A 20,876-nucleotide genomic window follows, 5' to 3' on the forward strand; every position below is an offset into this window, starting at 1 on the left:
TTTTTAAAAATTAATTTAATTTTAGTTTTCACCATTCATTTCCACAAGATTTTGAGTTCCAATTTCTTCCCCATCTTTCCCTTCCACCTACCCCAACACAGCATGCATTCTGATTACCCCTTACCCCAATCTGCCCTCGAAGTTTTGTACTTTTAACCTGTTTGAGTTTTCCTTTCATGAAAAAAGTAGTCATAGTAATAGTAATCATAGTAGTCGCAAAAGTGGTCTGAATTGTGCAGACCACAAGCGAACTTCTCTTTAATACAAATTATACATGGTGGGAAAGAAAAAAAATTAGGATTTTTTAAAGTTGTGGTTTTGATAAAATATTTTATCTTAATCTTACATATTTTGATATTTAAATAATATAATAAGTACACAACATTAATTTTATAAGATTAAGTATTATCCAATTTTATATTTTTACCTGATGTAGTTTAGTACAATTTTTGTTAGTATTACAGTGAAGGGATTGAATGTCATCTGAGTTATAGCAAAACAATTTAGTGTGCATGTGCTATATATCTTCTTTTGAATTTGCAACTCTATTTACTGAATTTCAGTTAACTTTGGGCTTTCTTTTATGACATCAGAGTTGCTTTGAGCTCGAGGAAATAGGTGTAAAACGGATTTGTATTAGGTTAATGTGTGTGTTCTACATGTTTTTTATATACTTGTTTCCTGTATTAGAATGTAAAATCTTTGAGAGTAGGGATTGTTTCATACTTTGTACTTTTATCCCCAGGGTCTAGCACCTAGAGTATAGTAAGCACTTAATAAATTCTTGTTGCTTGATTGATTAACCAGTCACAAATCTATGAAGTGTCTCAGGCTAGAGTTGAACTCAGGTCTTCCTGACTTTAAGTGTAGTGCCCTCTCCACTACTCCATGGTGCCTCTCATAAATAATTTTACATATTGACAACCTTTAGGGCAAATCTGTGAACACTCGGTAGTGCAGATAAAAATTTAAGTGAAGTTTATTTTTAAAAATTCTTTGAAAGTTGGTTTTCCGTAAATAGATTTTTTAAACTTATAGACTTTATATTTTATCTGTTAACCAAATAGATTATATTTTCATGGTTAGGGGCTAAATTAAGCATGTCTCATACTTTTTCTATGTGTTTTTAAAATTAGGATTTAGCTACAATTTCTCTGGAACTCCCAGATCTTCTGAATTCTATCCACTTCTGCAGTCTAAGTGAAAAGGAAGTTATTTTTCTGAAGGATATAAAGAAGTCATCAGAAACAAATGCTGATCCTCAAAAACAGGTAAATAAAGTTTTAAACAGTTAGTCATTTTCAAAAGCATTTGGCTCTTCCCTTCCCCCTCCTGCACATATTGAGCAATAAAAAGGAAAAGAAGACTTTTATAACAAATATGTAGTCCTGCAAAACAAATCCCCACATTAGCTATGTCAAAAAAATGTCTGTCACATTATGCATTTTAAATCTATGAACTCTTTGTCAGGAGATGGACAGTGTGTTTCATCTTAAGTTCTCTGATTTACCATTGTTTTATTATTGTATCAATCAATTCTGAAATCTTTCACAGTTGTTTTTTGTTACAGTGTTGTTGTTATTATATAAATTGTTCTCCTAGTTTTGCATGCTTTGTTGTATTATCAGTTTATAAGATCTTTCAGGTTTCCACTAAAACTGTTCATTTCTTAAGCACAAGAATAGTCCAATAATTTACATACCATAATCTGTTTAACTATTTCTTCGTAGCTGGGAATCCCCTTAGTTTATATTTTTGTATATATAGGACACCTTTTCCTTTTTGCTTGATGTCTTGGGTTTGTAGGCCTAGTAGTAGTCTGGCTAGTTGAAATGGTATGCAGAATTTAGTCACTTTGGGGGTATAGTGCATAGTTCCTCCAATGGTGCATTAATGCACCTGTTTTCCCAAAGCTTTTCAACATTTGTCATTTTCCTCTTTTGTTATTTTTGCCAATCAGGCTTAACTTGTTTTTATTTGATTATTAGTGAATGACTTTTTCACATATTTTTCACACGATAGCATGGAATTTTTCCTTTAATAATTGTAGATTCATATCCTTTGACCATATTTATCTATAAGGAATGGCTCTTTCTCTTTAATTTAAATTAGTTCAATATATGTCTTTGATATGAGAGCTTCATTAGAGAAACTTGCTGCAGAAATTTCCGCAGGTACCTTTTCCCCTTCTAATTTTAATAGCATTAGTTTTTATAGGTGCAAAAATCTTTTCAATTTTATATTATCAAAATTACCCAGATTAAAACCTCTCAATAAATTTTTATGATATAAATTTTTCACATCAGAATTTATGTTTTTGGCCAAAACTATTATGAAACTTTTACATAATGGGTTTTTCAGGTTTTTTTCTTCAAGATATTCTTTTTTGTTGTTATTGTTTACTTGTTTCAATTATGTCTGATTTCATAACCCCATTTGGAGTTTTTTGGCAGAGATACTGTAGTGGTTTGCCATTTCCTTCTCCAGTCTATTTTAATGATGAGGAAACTGAGGCAGACAGGGTTAAGTGACCTGCTTAGGGTCATACAGCTGGATTTGAACTCAGGCCTTCCTGACTCCAAGCTTGGCGTTCTATGTCCTGCACCATCTAGCTGCCCAAGGTTTTCTTAAGAAAATATTGTTTATATAGAATATTAAATATTAAATTAAATATTATTAATTATATTATTATATAATATTATTATTATTATGTTATATTGGAACATTATATAACATCATTAATTTAATTAATTAATTTAATTAATATTATTAAATATTAAGTTAAATATTATTTATTACGAAAATATTATTTATATAGATTTGGAGTTAGTATCAAAGAATAGAAGTGTTTTACCATAAAGAATAAATTAATAGTTTATATTAATTAAGTAGATGAGAAATTATATGACTGTTATTCTTTCCCTTGTATGAATTCATCATGTTAAATTTATTGCTCACCTTCTTCAAACACCTGTATATGGGTTGTAAGCATTTAACTCTTCACAGGATGTTCTATGTTTGCTATACATATTTTTGTTATTTGTTTTAGGGCTTGTGTTTAACTTCATCTCCCAAGCAGAAAGAGTCACATAAAGCAGATGACTGGGAATTTGTAATCTTAATATAGTATTTGATTTTTTTTTTCAGAGCATCATAGATTTATTTTTTAAAAAAATTTATTTATTTAACTTTTAACATTCATTTTCACAAAATTTTGGGTTCCAAATTTTCTCCCCATTTGTCCCCCCCCCAAAACACCAAGCATTCTAATTGCCCCTATCACCAATCTGCCCTCTCTTCTATCATCCCTCCCTTCCCTTGTCCCCAACTTCTCTTTTGTCCTGTAGGGCCAGATAACTTTCTATACCCCTTTACCTGTATTTCTTATTTCCTAGTAGCAAGAACAGTACTGGACAGTTGTTCCTATAACTTTGTGTTCCAACTTCTCTTCATCCCTCCCTCCCCACCCATTCCCTTTGGAAGGCAAGCAATTCAGTATAGGCCATGTCTGTGTAGTTTTGCAAATGACTTCCATAATAGTTGTGTTGTGTAAGACTAACTATATTTCCCTCCATCCTATCCTGCCCCCCATTGCTTCTATTCTCTCTTTTGATCCTGTCCCTCCCCAAGAGTGTTGACTTCAAATTGTTCCCTCCTCCCATTGCCCTCCCTTCCATCATCCCGCCTACCCTGCTTATCCCCTTCTCCCCCACTTTCCTGTATTGTAAGATAGGTTTTCATACCAAAATGAGTGTGCATTTTATTCCTTCCTTTAGTGGAATGTGATGAGAGTAAACTTCATGTTTTTCCTCACCTCCCCTCTTTTTCCCTCCACTAAAAAGGCTTTTGCTTGCTTCTTTTATGAGAGATAATTTGCCCCATTCGATTTCTCCCTTTCTCCTCCCAATATATTTCTCTCTCGCCACTTAATTTCATTTTTGTAAGATATGATCCCATCCTATTCAATTCACTCTGTGCTCTCTGTCTCTGTATGTCTGTTTGTGTGTGTGCATGTGTGTGTGTGTGTGTGCCTACCCACTACCCAGATACTGACAAGTTTCAAGAGTTACAAATATTGTCTTTCCATGTAGGAATGTAAACAGTTCTACTTTAGTAAGTCCTTTATGACTTCTCTTTGCTGTTTACCTTTTCATGCTTCTCTTCATTCTTGTGTTTAAAGTCAGATTTTCTTTTCAGCTCTGGTCTTTTCATCAGGAGTGCTTGAAAGTCCTCTATTTCATTGAAAGACCAATTTTTCCCCTGAAGTATTATACTTAGTTTTGCTGGGTAAGTGATTCTTGGTTTTAGTCCTAGTTCCTTTGACTTCTGGAATATCATATTCCACACCCTTTGATCCCTTAATGTAGAAGCTGCTAGATGTTGTGTTATCCTGATTGTATTTCCACAATACTTGCATTGTTTCTTTCTAGCTGCTTGCAGTATTTTCTCCTTGACCAGGGAACTCTGGAATTTGGCCACAATGTTCCTAGGAGTTTCTCTTTTTGGATCTCTTTCAGGAGGTGATCAGTGGATTCCTTGAATACTTATTTTGCCCTCTGGTTCTAGAATCTCAGGGCGGTTTTCCTTGATAATTTCATGAAAGGTGATGTCTAGGCTCTTTTTTTGATCCTGGCTTTCAGGTAGTCCCATAATTTTTAAATTGTCTCTCCTGGATCTATTTCCCAGGTCAGTTGTTTTTCCAATGCGATATTTCACATTATCTTCCATTTTTTCATTCTTCTGGTTTTGTTTTGTGATTTCTTGGTTTCTCATAAAGTCATTAGCCTCCATCTGTTCCATTCTAATTTTGAAAGAACTATTTTCTTCAGTGAGCTTTTGAATCTCCTTTTCCATTTGGCTAATTCTGCTTTTGAAAGCATTCTTCTCCTCATTGGCTTCTTGAACCTCTTTTGCCAATTGAGTTAGCCTATTTTTCAAGGTGTTATTTTCTTCAGCATGTTTTTGGGTCTCCTTTAGCAAGGTGTTGACCTGCTTTTCATGCCTTTCTTGCATCTCTCTCATTTCTCTTCCCAGTTTTTCCTCTACCTCTCTAACTTGATTTTCAAAATCCTTTTTGAGCTCTTCCATGGCCTGAGCCCATTGAATATTTATTTTACCTGTTTGGGATACAGAAGCCTTGATTTCTATATCTTTCCCTGATGGTAAAGCATTGTTCTTCCTCATCTGAAAGGAAGGGAGGAGATATATGTTCACCAAGAAAGTAGCCTTCTGTGGTCTTATTTTTTTCCCCTTTTCTGGGCATTTTCCCAGTAGGTTACTTGACTTCTGAGTTTCCTCTCCACACCCATCTCACCTCCAGATCCACCCAGCCAGGGCTTGGGGTCTGAGATTCAAATGCTGCTTCCCAGCCTCAGGGCTTTTGGTGGGGGTGGGGATGCTATTCAGTGTGAGATCAACTTCAGGTGCTCACTTTGGGGTAGGGCTGCCTGATGGAGCTCAGTTCCCTCAGGGGGTTTATGCAGAGACCTTCAACAATGGATCCCAGCTGCTGCCTGTTCTGGGAGTCCCCCCCCCTTGTCTCCTGCTGCCTCTGCTGCTGCCTCCTGAGGGGGCCTGAGTTATGGGGGCACCCCACTCCCCTCTCTGTGAACCAAAAAGCCCGTCTCACTGACTTTTGCCTCCTGTGGATGGAGGGACCTGCTCGACTGCTGGAGATTCTGTCCCTGAAGCCTTCTAGGATCTGCTCCTCTTGGTGTCTCGCGGCCAAGGCAGGGCTGGGCTCTGCTCCGGGTCTGGTGTGCGAGGGACCTTTCGGGTCAGTTTTTCAGGTCTCTCTGGAACAGAAATCTCCTCTGCTACGTTGTTGTGTGACTTCTGCTGCTCCTGAATTTGTTGGGAGTTCTTCTTTACAGGTATTTCATGGGCTGTGGGTTTGGAGCTAGCATATGTGTATCTGTCTACTCTGCTCTTGGCTCCTCCCCCAGTATTTGATTTTTAAAATGAACATGGACATTTAAAAAAAATTCAGATAGAGGATCAGACAGAGCTTAGGCAGCAATTACTTGTTAACCAAGTATGTGATCTCCTTGTGCATCAGAATGAAGGATTTTATGTCTTGGAAATTTAGATATTTGTGAAGAATATTGTCAAAGATTCCTTTAAAAATTAGGCTTGAAGACTGTGAATTTGCATTTTTATTTGAGATCTGAAAAAGTCCTCCTTATTGTTGAATTTACAATTTCCCATTTCCTCATTTAGGCTTTTTATTCTTATTTAATCTGTAATGCACATGTATGTATATACACATAAACATAGTGCATACTCCTACTTATACACACAATTAACTTTAAGATCCATGATTTCTCTCATGATATACACTTTATTCTCTTAACACTGACATCTGTGTAAAATCTGTTTTCCTTAATTGATCTAATCTTAGGTATGCTTTAAAGTGGTATATTCTAAACATTGTCATAGGTTGTAATAACAGTAACATTTATTAGTAAAATTAAGCAATGTCATAGTTGCTATTCAAACTCAGAGAACCATGGACTTACCTTGTGAGTTTAAGTTTTAAATGAAGCTTAAAAATGTAAGCCTAAAAAGCTGCTACTTATTGATTTAAAAATTACTTTCCTTTCCAAGTTCATGCTACCCAAGCATATCACCAAACTCTTCACCTCCTTTGGAATTTTGTCTCACCTCCATGGATCCTTTTTACTTTTTGCAAAAATGTCAGCATCCAATTTGCTGTCTTCCTCTTTACACCTACCCTTCATCATCCTCATTTGATTTTAATACATTCACTTCACAATTCCCTAACCTTCTGAAAACCAGTGACCACATCCTCCTATCATCCCATTTACTTCTTTTTGTCTACAGAAGCTACTCTTTGTCCTCAAAGATTGTTAGTCCCTCTTGTTTTCTCACTTTGTCAGCCCTTTTCTGTTTAGTGACCTCTCTGAGAATCCTGAACCCTTTAGACAGACAGTGTTTTCAGTAACTGATCTATTAAATCACACTCCTTCTCTAGTCTTCTTGTCATAATCATTTTTCCACAATTCAGCTGTTATAGGCTAGCTTCCATTCTTGCTGTTCTACCAAAGCTGACTTCTAAAGGATCATTGGTGATCTCCTAGATGCAGAGTCCAACTCCTTTTTCTCAATTTTTCTCCTTGAAGCATGTGGTTGGATAGAGTTCTAGGCTTGGAGTCAGGATGAACTGAATTCAAATCTGGCTCTGACACTTAAACCCATGTGACCTTGGGCAGGTCACTTAGCCTTTCTCATTTATAGAATAGGTATAATAATAGCAGCTACCTTCCAGGGTTGTTTTGAGGACCAAATGAGGTAATTTATGTAAAGTACCTTGTGAACTTTAAAGTGCTTTATACATACTGGTATTAATCTTTATAAGATTTGACATTGAACAGCTTCTGTGTCTCAAAAACTTGTTTTCCTCTTTGATTTCTATCATGCTGTACTTTTCCCAGTTTTTTTCTTCTCTTTTTTGCCACTTCTTTCTCTCTTCCTCCTTATTGAAATTTTCTAACTTTTCAGCCAAAATCACTATAACTTCAGCTTTCATGCTTATGCATGAAATTCACATCTGTATCTCTGATCTTAGCTTTTCCTTTGAACTCCAGATTGCTCTCTCTAATAATTATTTACTGGATCTCAAACCTAATAATGTATTAAACTGAAGCAGTTTTAAAAATCTCTTCTTCCTTATGAGTTTAGTCTTTCTGTTAATGACACTATTGTTCTCCCAGTTACTTATGTGCAGAATCTCAGCCTGAGTTGTTCCTTTACCTTTCCCCTTATGTCTGATCAGTTGTCAGGTCTTGTCAATTTTACCTCATCAGTGTCTTTGAGATTTGTCCCTCTCTTCTGTCCCAGTACTGAAGTGGTTAGAGTTATGACCTTGAAGTCTGGAAGGCATGAATTTGAATCCTGTCTCAGCCCCTTACTGATATTTGGGCTTAGTGAGAATTGACATATTGGTGATGTGGTTATTTGCCTTGGCTGATTATGAGAGGCAGTATGTAATAATGGCAGAGCACGGGCCAGAGAGCAGGGTTAAAGTCCTACCTCTGACACTGACTGCCCTCACCTTTTTTTTGTGTGAAAAGGCACAAGATACCATTTCTGCCTTTGAGGAACTTATATTCTAGTTGGGGAGACAACCCACAAAACAGGTGAAAAGTTCAATCATGATACAAGAGATAAATGATTGTTTAATACAACAATATGATAATTATTGCTAAGTGGTAAATAATTTCTACATGAATGGTACAAGTGATAATTTCCATGACAGATAGAAAAGATCTCTTTAGCCTGAGGTGAATTAGAAAGTCTGAAAGAGGAGAGATTTTAATTGGATCTGAGGTATTAGAAGCATTTTTATAGGTGGTCAGGATAGAGGGGGATCATAGAGAAAGATTTATAAGAAAAAGAAGAGAAATGAGGATGAGTTCTAGAAAAAGGAAAGGGAGTAAGCACAAATATTGGAAGTCAGCAGACATGGGAACAGACAAGTGTGCTACTACTTGGGCAGTCTCCTTTCCCTTTAGTTGTATTATTTCTAGACTTTCATTACAGGCAACTATTGGAAAACAATATTTTTAATTTTCTGTTCTCTTCTCCAAGAATCATTTTTCTAGTGTGCTTTGCGTAATGAGAGTATCTCCAGCAACATTCCCAAGACTCAAAGATGACTTTATATTTAATCTACTAAGCAAATATGCCACAGGCATCAAATATACCCTGGAAACATATTTACGTCAGAAACGTCATCTGGAGAAATCTCATGGAGATGATGATGACACTAACCAGTCAGTGTCTTCTATTGAGGATGATTTTGTCACTGCATTTGAACAGTTAGATGAAGAGGAACCTTCTACGATGCACAGTGATGGTAAATTTTCTGTTGTTTTCTTGAGATTGATGGTAGAATTCTATAGATAATTGACATTTTTTTAAAGGACCATTTTTGTCCTTTGATTAACATTGATATTTCCTGACTCTGAAGAATGTACTTCCCCAAATTTGCAACTCTGCAATGAAGTCCATATGTTAATTTTTCTGTTTTTATGGCCTATGACTTTTACCACCTTTTCTTAGGTGGTGATACTACTGTGATATCACAAGTTCCCAAGTTTTACTTCTGTTTCAAAATCCACTGTAGTCAGTGGTATACTGGAAAATGTTTAATAATCAGCTCTCCAGGGGGAAATGTACACATAGAATACTTAAGTGTAATCTGCATTATTAACATTTTCTTTATCAATTTTCTTAAGTCTATACAGTCAGCAAAACAATAAATCAAACCCTAATTTGTAGCATTTGCTGATTTTTGAGGTATAAATACTCACACAGGAAATGTAGCAATCAGCTTTCTCAAACTGGTACGAGGTATCTCTAGCACATCCCTGATTATACTCATTCAGTGGGAGAACTAGAATACTAATATTATTACTCAGTGATCAGTAGACCTCAGACTTAGAGAGGAATTATAGAATATTATGAACAATCATGTGATATGACTTAAGATAAAAACTTTGGTTGAATAGCATAAGTTCAAAAAGTGCTTCTTTGTCTATACATGCATTTTATTAAAGTCAGCTAATATAAAATAAATTGAATATTTTTGAAGAATAATTTTATTTTTACTTCAGGAATGAGCTTTGCTACATTGAGGAGCCAGTGTGATGCTGCTTCACAGACTATCCCTGCCCACTGCTTAGAAGCCAGTGATTCAGAGGTCCTGGTCAGCTCTATGCGGCAGAAGTCAGCGGCCAAGTCTTCACCTTCCATAGTAAATGTTGTGGGATTTAAGGAGAGATATTCTAATGTGAAAAATTCAGTCACAACATCTATTTCTGAACCTTGGACTCAAAGAAGTTTCTATAAGTCATGTCATCCTTCAGATACAAGTGTTACTTTACAAAAAGCACTATTTTCATCTTCTCCTGCTGATTCATCTGAATCAGAATGTTCAAGCCCAAGCCCCGTTATTTTCTTAGATGAAGAAGGGTATCAAAAAAGCTTAAAAGCAAAACTTGAGTTGCCCAAGATTCCTGTAGGGAAAGATGGTATAGAAGACTCAGATTCTGAAATAGGTGAATTTTTTGACAGTTTTGATCAGTTTGATGAGCTAGAACAAGTTTCAGATGCTTCTTGTCAACTTAAATGGGAGCCTGTGGTAGGAAATCCATCTAAAAAAAGAGCTCACAAGCATGGGAAATCTTGTTCTGTTACCACCATGAATCCTCAGAAATTCAAGTTTGATCGTCCCACTCTCCCAGCTAATGTAAGAAAACCAACTCCTCGTAAACCAGAATCCCCCTACAGTAATTTGTATGATGTCCCAGACTCTCCTCGCCCAGTGAAGACATCCGGGGAAGACAGTGGTTTGTTCAGTCCCATCCGATCTTCAGCTTTCAGCCCCCTGGGGAGCTGCACTACCACCGAATGCTACTGCCACATTGATATCAGTGGAGAGAGGTTTAATGAAAGTCATGATAACATTTATCATGCTTACTCTGATTATGCAAACAACGTTTCATGTGAAATACTCGGCTCTGTTTTTCATTCTCAGTTAGTCCCCAGACACGCTGAAAATATATCTTGCATTGATAGTGTTGTATCCACAGAGGGGAAGATTCTAACTGTAGACCTTAAACACAGGGAACTTGATTGGAAAGTAAGATCAAAACACAAATCTTTAATGATTAAGGAAAATATTCAGAAATATGCTGCTGACCTTGTGGAAAAAAGTTTTGGTCATGCTTTTAAAGACTTGCAGAAGGGAGTCTCTTCATGTACCAGTGCACTCTGTAGCTTAGCAGTGAAATTGACATCCTCAGTCTTTGATATGGCATTTAATGAAATTGGAAGGCGGAGAGCATTTTCACTAAAGGAGCGTGCCATCAGCGGTTTGGCCAGCTTTCTGGTTGGGGATGCTCTAACTAACGCTTTACGAGATTTACACTATGTCAAGAAGCAGATATTTACTAACACTGCTGCCAGGTTTGCTGCAGACCTTGCTGAAGAACTTATTTTTGAAGGCCTTATGGAAGTATGCCAGTTTTCCCATCCATCAACACCCACAGGGACACACGACAGCCCTTTTGATTATGAAGACAAAGTAGTTAGGTCATATGCAAAGGATTTGTCGGAATCTGTCATACAGGAAGCATTCATTGAGCTATCACAAGTTGATGTGACTTTTACCACAAAGGCAGCAATTAGTGTCTCTATGGATAACATCAAGTATGTCAGCGCAGAAAGTGTGTTGCAGTCAACACAAACCTCAACTTCTTTTCCTACTTGTCATGATCAAGTACTGACAGCATTGAATCCAGGACAGGATTACAGAAAAGAATACACAGTTCAGCAGGCCTTGTTTTGTACTTCCGGCATTGCAGCTTCCATACCAGTGCCCTTGGTAGGAAGTGCCCTTGGCAGATGTCATACTTCATCTAATACATGTCAAGAAAGTTCTCATCTGCCACCAGATAGTAGTCATAAAATGTACAATGATTCTACCCAAACACACTTTATGACAAAAAATAAGGAAGACGAAGTAGCTTGTCTTAGAAATATTTATTTGCCTTCAAACCACAATCCACGTAATGACAATAACTATGAATTTTCATATAACCAGAATGATCTTAAATTAACAAATAGCATTGGAATCAATAGCTGTTCAGAATTAACCTGTGGTCTATCAGCTATCAATAGTTTCTCTGGAACAATGGTAGATATGATAGTAACTGAAACTTATGAAGCAATTGCTGCCTCCAAAGTGATGAAAGCAGTTGGAGAATCTTCAGATTATATAATGAAGGACAAAGCAGAAGGAAAAAACTCTTTACCACATGGTGGAGCATCTCTGCAGTATGGTGAAAGTAATTCTAAGAACTATTTTGCTGATCATTTATCTAAATATATTATAAAACACTCCATAGATGAAAGCGAATTTTTAGCTTCAAACAATAAGAATGTGGCACACAGTGCAGGTATGCCAACATGTGCAGACAGTATTAGGAAAGATGTATCTAGTTTGATAAAGAAACATGAAACAGCAGAAAAACAACAATTTTTACCTGCCCCTAAAGAGGAGCCACAACTGACCTCAAATAAGCCAACCAACCTTCAAGATGGTCTAGATCAGTCTATTCAAGACATGTCTTCATTAGTAAAGGATTATGTTCCAGAATATAAAGGATCCATGGCTCCCAAGTTTTCTTCAAGTACACTACCACCTTGTCTGGATGTAGCATTCCAAGGACAGAATACAGAGGAACTCACTGATGCAATGGACTCTTCAATAAAGCCTTTTGACAAATCATTGAAAAAACATGACCTGAATAAAACTGTGCTTGGTTCTCTGCCTTTTGGGCAAGAAATCTGGTTTTCTTCTTCTCGTACTTTCTCACCTACAGTGCTTCCTGGTGAAGACATTTCACAGGTGGAAGATAAACAGAAAATCAGAGATGGGAATATAATACCTGATACCCCTCCACCAACCCCTCTAGTACCACCCCAGACTAGTTCAGAGCAAAACCTAAGGAAATTAACCAAAAAACTCAAAGGAGAATTAGCAAAAGAATTTGCACCTGCTACACCACCTTCCACACCTCGAAATCCATCTCTTAGTGGCTTATCTGAAAATGAGCAAAATACCATAGAAAAAGAAGAGTTTATGTTGAAACTCATGAGGTCTCTTTCAGAAGAAGTTGAAAGTAGTGAAGATGAAGAATATCCAGAAATGCATATGAAATCAGAGTGTTCAGAGAAAACAGCTCAGTATGCAAATAATTTAGCTACACATATAATTTCTTTGGCAACTGACATGGCTGCTTCCTATTTACATGCTAAAAGCTTCCAAGGACCTAGTACAAAATCTTATTTAAATGTTCAGAGTCAAACATCTGGCTATCCTACACTTGTAAATAAAGATGAGACTTTACAGTCCTTACAGAATTATGCAGGTGATGTGGCTGGGGACATCATCAGAGAGGCCAAGAAAATGGTAAAATCAAGACATTGTAAACTACTGAGGCTAAAGAAGAGTAATTGTTACATGGATAGTCTTTGTCTCAAAAGAGAAGAGAGAGACTGTTACTCAAAAGAGAAGTGGAATATACAGTCTGAACAGTGGCCAAGAGAGGTTGACTCTCTTAGCCATTTATTATGTCAGAATTCCTGCATGTCAGGTCTGACATCCAAGTATCCTAGCTGTGAAAGTGTGACAGATGAGTATGCCGGTCACATTATCCAAGTGCTGAAAAGGGAAGGTGCTAATAGTGAGTTAATAATGGATCAGTATGCTAGTCGACTTGCTTATCGATCTGTTAAATCAGGACTACAACAAGCAGCTAGGAAAATCCAACTCAAATATAATAGAAAACTATTCCCTGTACGAAGCTCACAGATGAGTGATAAGAGTGAATTATTAAAATTTTTGAATAAAGATAAGCATCAAATAGATAAAAAAGGGCCAGGCAAAAGAAATATAGGTCATCTTTGTGAAAACCAAGCTGATGAAAGAGCTAAACTTACACAGAGAATTGAATGTCCAGAGCTGTTAAGATTTTCAGACTCTCTTGCTTACAGCATAACACGGGATGTTACAAGAAAGCTAAAAATGTCCACAGTTGGCTTGCCAAAATCTTTGACAGATTCTTGCCTTTATAAAAAATCTACATGTGATGAAGATATGGAGGCTTCTGTTGAGTCAGCATTTTCTAAATCTCTTCAACTTTCTTCTCCAAAACAAAAACTTTACCACAGCACAAGCAGCTTAAATGAATATGGGTATGGAGACAGCATTGTTCAAGCTATAGAGCAATATGCCAAAAAAATAGTAGATGACACTTTAGAAATAAGTTTGGAATCTGCAGTTTTCCAGGTTTCTAAGAACAGAAAATCAGCTGATAAATTTACTTATGCTGAAAAGTTGTCACCATTTGCTGGTACAGTATGCAGGTATTGCAACCTGAAAGAGCACCAGGATTGTATGGGAAAATCATCACAGTACCTTTTTGGACAGGAGTCTTCTGCTAGAGACAAACCAGTATCTAATTCAAAACTTGTAACTGGCTGTCAGAAGTCTAGACTTTTTCACCTTGATGTTCCCAGAATTCATATTGATCTCGAACAGAAGGTAGTGTTGGCTGAAAAGATAGTTGCTGCAGCTATCGAAAAAGCAGAAAGAGAACTAAGTAATACCAGTGTGGCAGCTGATAGTGGAATTGGCAAAGATGGTGTGAGCTTTGCTGACAGCCTTACCACAGAAATAATGACTTCAGCTATGACGAACATTGGTCACAATGTTAACCTCAGGTAAATTTTGTATGTGTTATATATATGTATATACACACACACGCACGGAGAGTATAACTTCTCATTTCATAAAAATATGTATATTTTTATGAAATGAGAAGTTATACTCATATAGACACATACATACACACATACACACATACATATATATATACATATATATATATAAAATACATGTTTTATGAAATAAGTTATACTCTCCCTGTTTCAAGTATTGGTCACTTTTTTTTTTTTTCAAATCTTTAACATTAAGTGCCTACTATGTACAGAGCACACTACTAGATACTAGTGAGTCTCAGCACTGTTTACTTTTCCTTCCATTCCTCTAAGAGGGATGCATTGAGGACAATGGAATTTGATCTCTGGACTCCTAAAAACGAAGTCTGAGGTGCTTTGAAGTTTTCTTCATTTTCAGAAATAGCACCTAGAGTTTAGATACTTTCCCCTCACATGGTGGACCTGCAACCTTTTTGGTGGGTGTTGATTCCCATTTGCCTGTTTTCATTCTCCTCTTCCTGCATAGTTCATTCATTTGCCAAGGCATTCATGTGTGCTTTGTGCTGAGAACTGAACTTGGTGTTATGAGTAATAATAATAAAGTATAGATGGTCCTTATAAAAAGCAGCTGTGGTAGAGTTGAAGGAGCCTTAGGCAGAAGACCTTGATTAAAATGTTCATTTTACTACTTACTAGCCTTGTAACCTTTCTCACATCATTCATCTTTCTGTGTTTCTATTTCCTCATCTGCAAAATCAGAATAATATCCGCACTATCTAATTTATTGGATGTTTGTGAGAATCACATGTAACAACACATGCAAGAGAGTTTTAAATCACAGAACACTGAATACATGACAAATAGTATCACTTTGCTTCTTAAAGTGAGGGGACTGGATTAAATGCTAGCATTCTAGGATACAGATTTTTGCTTTGCAAAAGAGAAAAAAAAAAGTGCCTAACAATTAGAGCTGCCCAAAAGCAGAGTAGAATGCTTTAGGAAGGTACGTTCTTGATCAGTATTGTTAGTTCTTGAAGCAGAGCCTGGGTCAGTGTTTTTTGGGAATGTAGAAAGGGATGCCTGTACTAGTTTGTATTGGCTTAATCTAAACAGTCTCTCAGGTCTCTTCCAACTCCAAGGTTCCACAGTTTTGTTAGATGAAGAGATTGGGTTAAGATGCTGTCTCTGACATCTTGAAGCTTCACAGTTCAGCATTCCTTTTTTTCCTTCCTGCTTTCTATTTAACAGTTTGAGTTCCTTCAGGAAACTTTTTTTTTTTAAAGTACAATACACTGTGTTCATTTCTGGGGATACAAAGATGAAAAATGACACTGAGGAATTTGCACTCTAATGGAGGGTTAACTGACATATGCAATGTGTATAAAACACATATACAATAAAAGAATTTGATGAAGATAAGTTGTCTAAGAACACTTAGGGAAGAATTATGTGTCCAGAGGCAGTTTTAAGTAATATAATATTGTTTTACTGCCTGAAATAAGAGCAATAACATTTCCAAGGCCTAATATACTAGAAAATTTCTGAGATTTTTATTGAAATCGTCTTAACTTTAAAATCAATATAGAAAGTATTGATGCATGTATATTTCAGAAACATCTATTTTTAGGAACATCAGTCAGTGAGAGAATCATTTACTGAGTAAAAATCACCTATTTAATAATGTTACAGAAGTAGATCTTTTCATGTGGGGCTAGATGTTTTTTAACTAGCTACAAAGTGTTCATCTTCAGTGCCCATAGTTGGAAGGGAGGACCTTAATGGTCATCTAGTACAGAGTTATGGCCAAACCAGATTAAAATGTAATTGGAAAATATTTAGCCAGATAAATAAAAATACAATAGAACATAGACAGTGTTAATATGTGATTTTCTAAATCAGTATGTGACTCACTGGAATCTTTTAAGTTTCAGTGGCTCCCATTTCTATTTGAATTTGACACCAGCAGTAGGGTCCAGCCCTTAGTCATTACGTGATTCATCAACTAGTTGTCATCTAGTTTATTATATGAAATGTCTCGATTAATATCAACAGAATAAATACAGCTACAATGTCATCTTGTTCATAAACTTTTCTACATTCAAATTGCTAAAAGATAAAGTCTAAGATCTTTTGCTTACAGCTTAAGCATCTGATGACATTGGAGGCCACAACCTCTGAGTAATCTTTCACTCTTTTCCCTTCCCTTACTCTCTGCAACCCCTTATTTGCTATGTCTTGCTCCTCTTGTTGCTTCTGCTTTATCTCTGACCCTTTATCTGCCATGAATCCAGATCAGGCCCTCATTATTGACTAGACTGTAGTAATAGCTTCATTATCCAGTCCCTTTTCCACCAGTCTTTCCTCTTCTTTCTCCTTCACATGAGCACTCCTACTCAAAAAATATTAGAAGCACCCTATACCTTATAAAATAAAATAGAAAATTTTCAGATTTCACCTTATTTCATATTACTCCCTTTTACCTAATATGCATTCTAGCCATGTTGAACTGTTAGGTGTTTCCTGATCTTGACATGCCATCTCTTACCCTTATGAGAGTTAGCATGTCATGATAAGGCATTCCTTATACCTAGAATACATTCTCTTTTTATCTTTGCCTATTAAAGTCCATTTCTTTTTCTGGGATCTACTTGGCTACTACTTTTTCCATGAATCCTTCCTTGATCCTCTCAACTGAAAATTGTCTCTCATCTCATGCTTTCTTAAAGTACTCTCTGGATCTTTTATTTGTCCCCATTACTTTTTATATCCTATGTATTTGTCATTTTTATACGTCATGCCTACTGATATACTGTAAGGTTCTTGAGGATATTAACAGTGTCATTTCTAATTTTTGTTTCCCTACTACCAGCATAAAGTAGGCACAGAATAAGTGTTTCTTGAATTGAATTACTTTTAATTCTCTTGTAATGAAAAAACTTCCATAAAAGTTAGAGCTACTGAGAAATACTTGATAAATGTAAACTTTTGTTGGATTGTCTCTTCTGAGTCCCAGGTCAGGCCCCATTTGGTTAGGGCTTGTTTGGGCCCTGATTGGCTTAGAGTGAATGTAAATAGCAATTGTTTCTGTTTTGGCCAGAAATCTTGAGGGTCTTCCCTTTTTAGACTGATTTTTTTTTCTTTTTTTTTTTTCACTAGGTAAAAGAGTTCATTCTTTGCCTCATTTCTTACCTAATCTTAATCAGTGAATGGGTGTTGCCTCAGTCAAACTGATACAGGGGAAAGACCTTAGCTTCAAAAGGCCAAGGTCTCCCCACTGTATCCAGGGCTATATCTAGTCAGCTTGATCTATGTCTTGCCACTGGACCCAGATGGCTCCAGTGGAGAAAGTGAGGCTGGTGACTTTGCAGTCACTCCCTTAACTCACTTAAATCCAATTCACTTGTATGTCATGGCATCAGATCCACTATGTCATGATCTTTGAGAACAGAAGGCAAAGAGCAGCAGCAACAGTAAGAGGAGTGCTAGAATAAGTTATTACTTCTTGTCTTTTACATGTCTTCAGAATAATTTTTTAAAACCCTGCCTGGCAGTGAAAAAGAGGAGGAAGAAAAGGGAAACTGGTTGCAAGTGACTAGTAAGCATAATTTTTGTAAAATAAGTTTTTATTGATATCTTTTGTTTTTATGTTAAATACGTTTTCATTGATTTCTTCCTTCCAATACAATCCTCTAAAATAGAATAAAAATAAGTTCATCAAAATTAACCAACATATCAAAAAATTCTGACAGTATATATGGTGTACCCTGCCAGTAGTCCTCTACCTCTGCATCCCAAGCCCACACAGTAGCAGAGGTTTTTATGAGTTCTCTTTGGGGGAAGGAAGATAATTTCTGTTCTAATTTTTAAAAAAATAGCTAATATTATTGCATAGCTTATAGCAGCTGTCCTTCTTATTTGTTCTTCCCTCTTTTGGTCTGGCAGATCTCTTGAATTTAAATTTTTTGAGGGAAACTGAGATTTATGTAAGTATTTGGAAACATGTTACAAGGCTATGAACAGTTCAGTGGCAGAATTATGTTAGTGTTGGCAAGTATAAGGTAATCAATTTAGAAGGAAAAAATCTAAATCATATTCTGAAATATCAGTCATAATTATCAATAACTGCTATTTAAATGATTATTTAATATTTGCAAAGAACTTTACAAATATCTTATTTTTATCCTCACAACAATCCAGGGAGGTCAGTGGTGCTATTGTTATCATCTTCCATTTTAAAGATGAGAAAACCGAAGTTCAGTGAATTACCCAGGATCACGTAGCTAATAATTTTCTGAGGTCAAATATGAGCTCAGGTTTTCCTCAGTCTGGGTCAACACTATCCATTGTACTGTCTAGCTCCTCCATTATTGATGAAACCACTAATCCACTGTCCATTTCAGTTAAAATGCCAGCAGAATATGAGGTATTTATGGGAAATGTATAAGAAACAAAACATACAAGTCAAATTCTACTCTTCTACAAAATAATAATATGTTTGCTAGCAAACAAGTGAATTTCTTTCTTGTTTCTTGTACCTCAAGAGAGATAGTACAACTAGAAAAAAATTCCAGAAGGCCAGATAAAATGACCAAAGGGATAAAAGAAATTTCATGTAAGAATAGATTTAAAAAAGTAGATCCTTTCATTCAAGAAAGACAGATCCTCGTAGAGGGAATATGACAAAAGTTTTTGAAATCAGAAAAACTAATGTGAAGATGGACTTCATCCCCAAATCTTGGAATCTTTGAATTCAGAGGTAATTTTTAAATTATGATGTTGTTTTAGGTATTTCTACATTAGTTCTTCTGATACTATTCATAGCTTACGTTTATACAGGACTTTAATAAATAAAATATATTTAATATTTCCTCCTAACACTCTGAAGGAGTCATACAAATGAAAAGTAGTGAAAATATCATTCCCATTTTACAGTTGAGGAAACTTTGCACCACAGGTAGTATGAAATAGAAATCATAAGATTATTACAGGATGAAAAGGATCTTGGAAATCATCTAGTCCAGTGAACATAGATAATTCATGGATCATAGAGGTAAAGTTAGAGCTGTTTGGAGTGTATCTTTCAAGTTATGAATCCCTTTGAGCTGCTATCAGAAATAGAATACTGGGTTAGATAGCTTGGCATTTCTTGCTTTCCCAAATCATTTGTGTTTTTGCATTTCTATTCATTTTCTCATTAAATTGGTACAGAAATGTAATGTAGAATGAATGATACATTGATTCAAATTTCTGTTTAGTTCAATAGGAAAAGACGGTTTTCAGTCAGTTGAGTCTGCTGGTAGCCAGCAGATGAGTCTGAGTATCGGTGACGACAGTAGTTGGTCCAATCTAAGTTTCGAAGATGATCACCAGGATGAGAGCAGCAGTTTCCTTCATCTCAGTGACAGGTAACTGAAATTTTACATGTGCATGCAATTCCCTATTTTGTGTGGCCCTACATACTTTCTTGTAGGTTCGTCATAGAAAATCTTCACACTTTGACCTTGTAGATAATAAAGATGTCTACAAATTTTAGATGTGTTATTCCATGGAGCAAATGTTTACTGTAAGTAGATGAAATGCAGTATGTGGAGTAAAGGGATTTTTACAAAATGAATTGTAGTAATATTAGCAGTAGCAGTAACTAAACAAATCATGTAATTAAAGTTCAAACTCTTGTTACTCACATTTGTGTTGATGGGATGGCAAGTGCCATTTCAGCAGTTAATATATTATAGGAAAAAATGTTTAATTGTTCTATAAATCAATGAAATTAGATGTGAAATACACAATGTAATTGTAAAGCTCAGAATTGAAGTATTTGTCATTATTAATCAGTTTTATAATTTTTAATGAGTTTGCCATATTTATTATATTAAGGTGATGTTATAGAGTAAAAGGTATTAAACAATATATAAAGAAAGGATTTTATATTGGACTAACACCAGAAGACTTAAAATTGCAAATAAATATTAGTTTCAAGTATTTTAAATTCTACTATGCCAATAGTTGAGTTAAAATTCATATTTTTTATTACCTTCAATTTTTAAAAAGTCTTTTCATAGACTTCAGAAATCTAGCAGAGCATAATGATTAAAAGGTCGTGCCTTGGAGTGAAGAAGACCTGAATTCAAGTCCTTCCTCTGACACATATTAGCTGGGTACTTGGGTCAACTCTCAGTGCCCTACTCAGCTCTCTTAAAACTGTAATTTGTAGGTGAGTTGTTCATTTGGATTTGTGGAGGGAGTTTTCAAATGAGGAACCCATGACAGTGATAAAATCATAGGTCCAGACCAAGTAATCTTATCTCCTTTGTGTGTGTGTATGTGTGTGTGTGAGTGCGTGTATGTGCGTGTGCATTGTGTGCATGCGGCGTATGTGTGTGTGTGCTCACTCCCCTTGTTCATAGGAACACAGATTTAGAGCTGGAGGGAAGAAGGTAGGAAGAAAAATTATCTGTAAAATATTACAGCTAGAAAAAAAGCTTGCAAATTCACATACAATATGTTCAAATGAGTCTCTTTTTAAAATAACTTTTTAAAAAAATATCTCAGTTACTGAAATGACA

The 20,876-nt window shown here is 35.8% G+C and overlaps 1 protein-coding gene across 7 annotated transcripts in view; it reads left to right on the top strand.

The window, feature by feature from the left end:
- Positions 1-20,876, top strand: part of AKAP11 (A-kinase anchoring protein 11) — a 79,851-nt gene that overhangs the window by 43,895 nt on the left and 15,080 nt on the right. For 3 of the 7 annotated variants that reach the window (XM_072617123.1, XM_072617124.1, XM_072617122.1), the window contains 4 exons: positions 1,137-1,271; positions 8,611-8,878; positions 9,639-14,313; positions 19,566-19,715. In XM_072617123.1, coding sequence (XP_072473224.1) covers positions 1,137-1,271; positions 8,611-8,878; positions 9,639-14,313; positions 19,566-19,715 — 5,228 coding nt within the window. Of the gene's footprint in view, positions 1-1,136; positions 1,272-2,880; positions 5,874-8,610; positions 8,879-9,638; positions 14,314-19,565; positions 19,716-20,876 lie in introns of those variants that run through there. The other 4 variants (XM_072617126.1, XM_072617127.1, XM_072617121.1 and 1 more) reach the window with 4 other exon arrangements.

The sequence above is a fragment of the Notamacropus eugenii genome, chromosome 6, assembly GCF_028372415.1.
Source record: "Notamacropus eugenii isolate mMacEug1 chromosome 6, mMacEug1.pri_v2, whole genome shotgun sequence".
Classification (NCBI taxonomy): Eukaryota; Metazoa; Chordata; class Mammalia; order Diprotodontia; family Macropodidae; genus Notamacropus; species Notamacropus eugenii.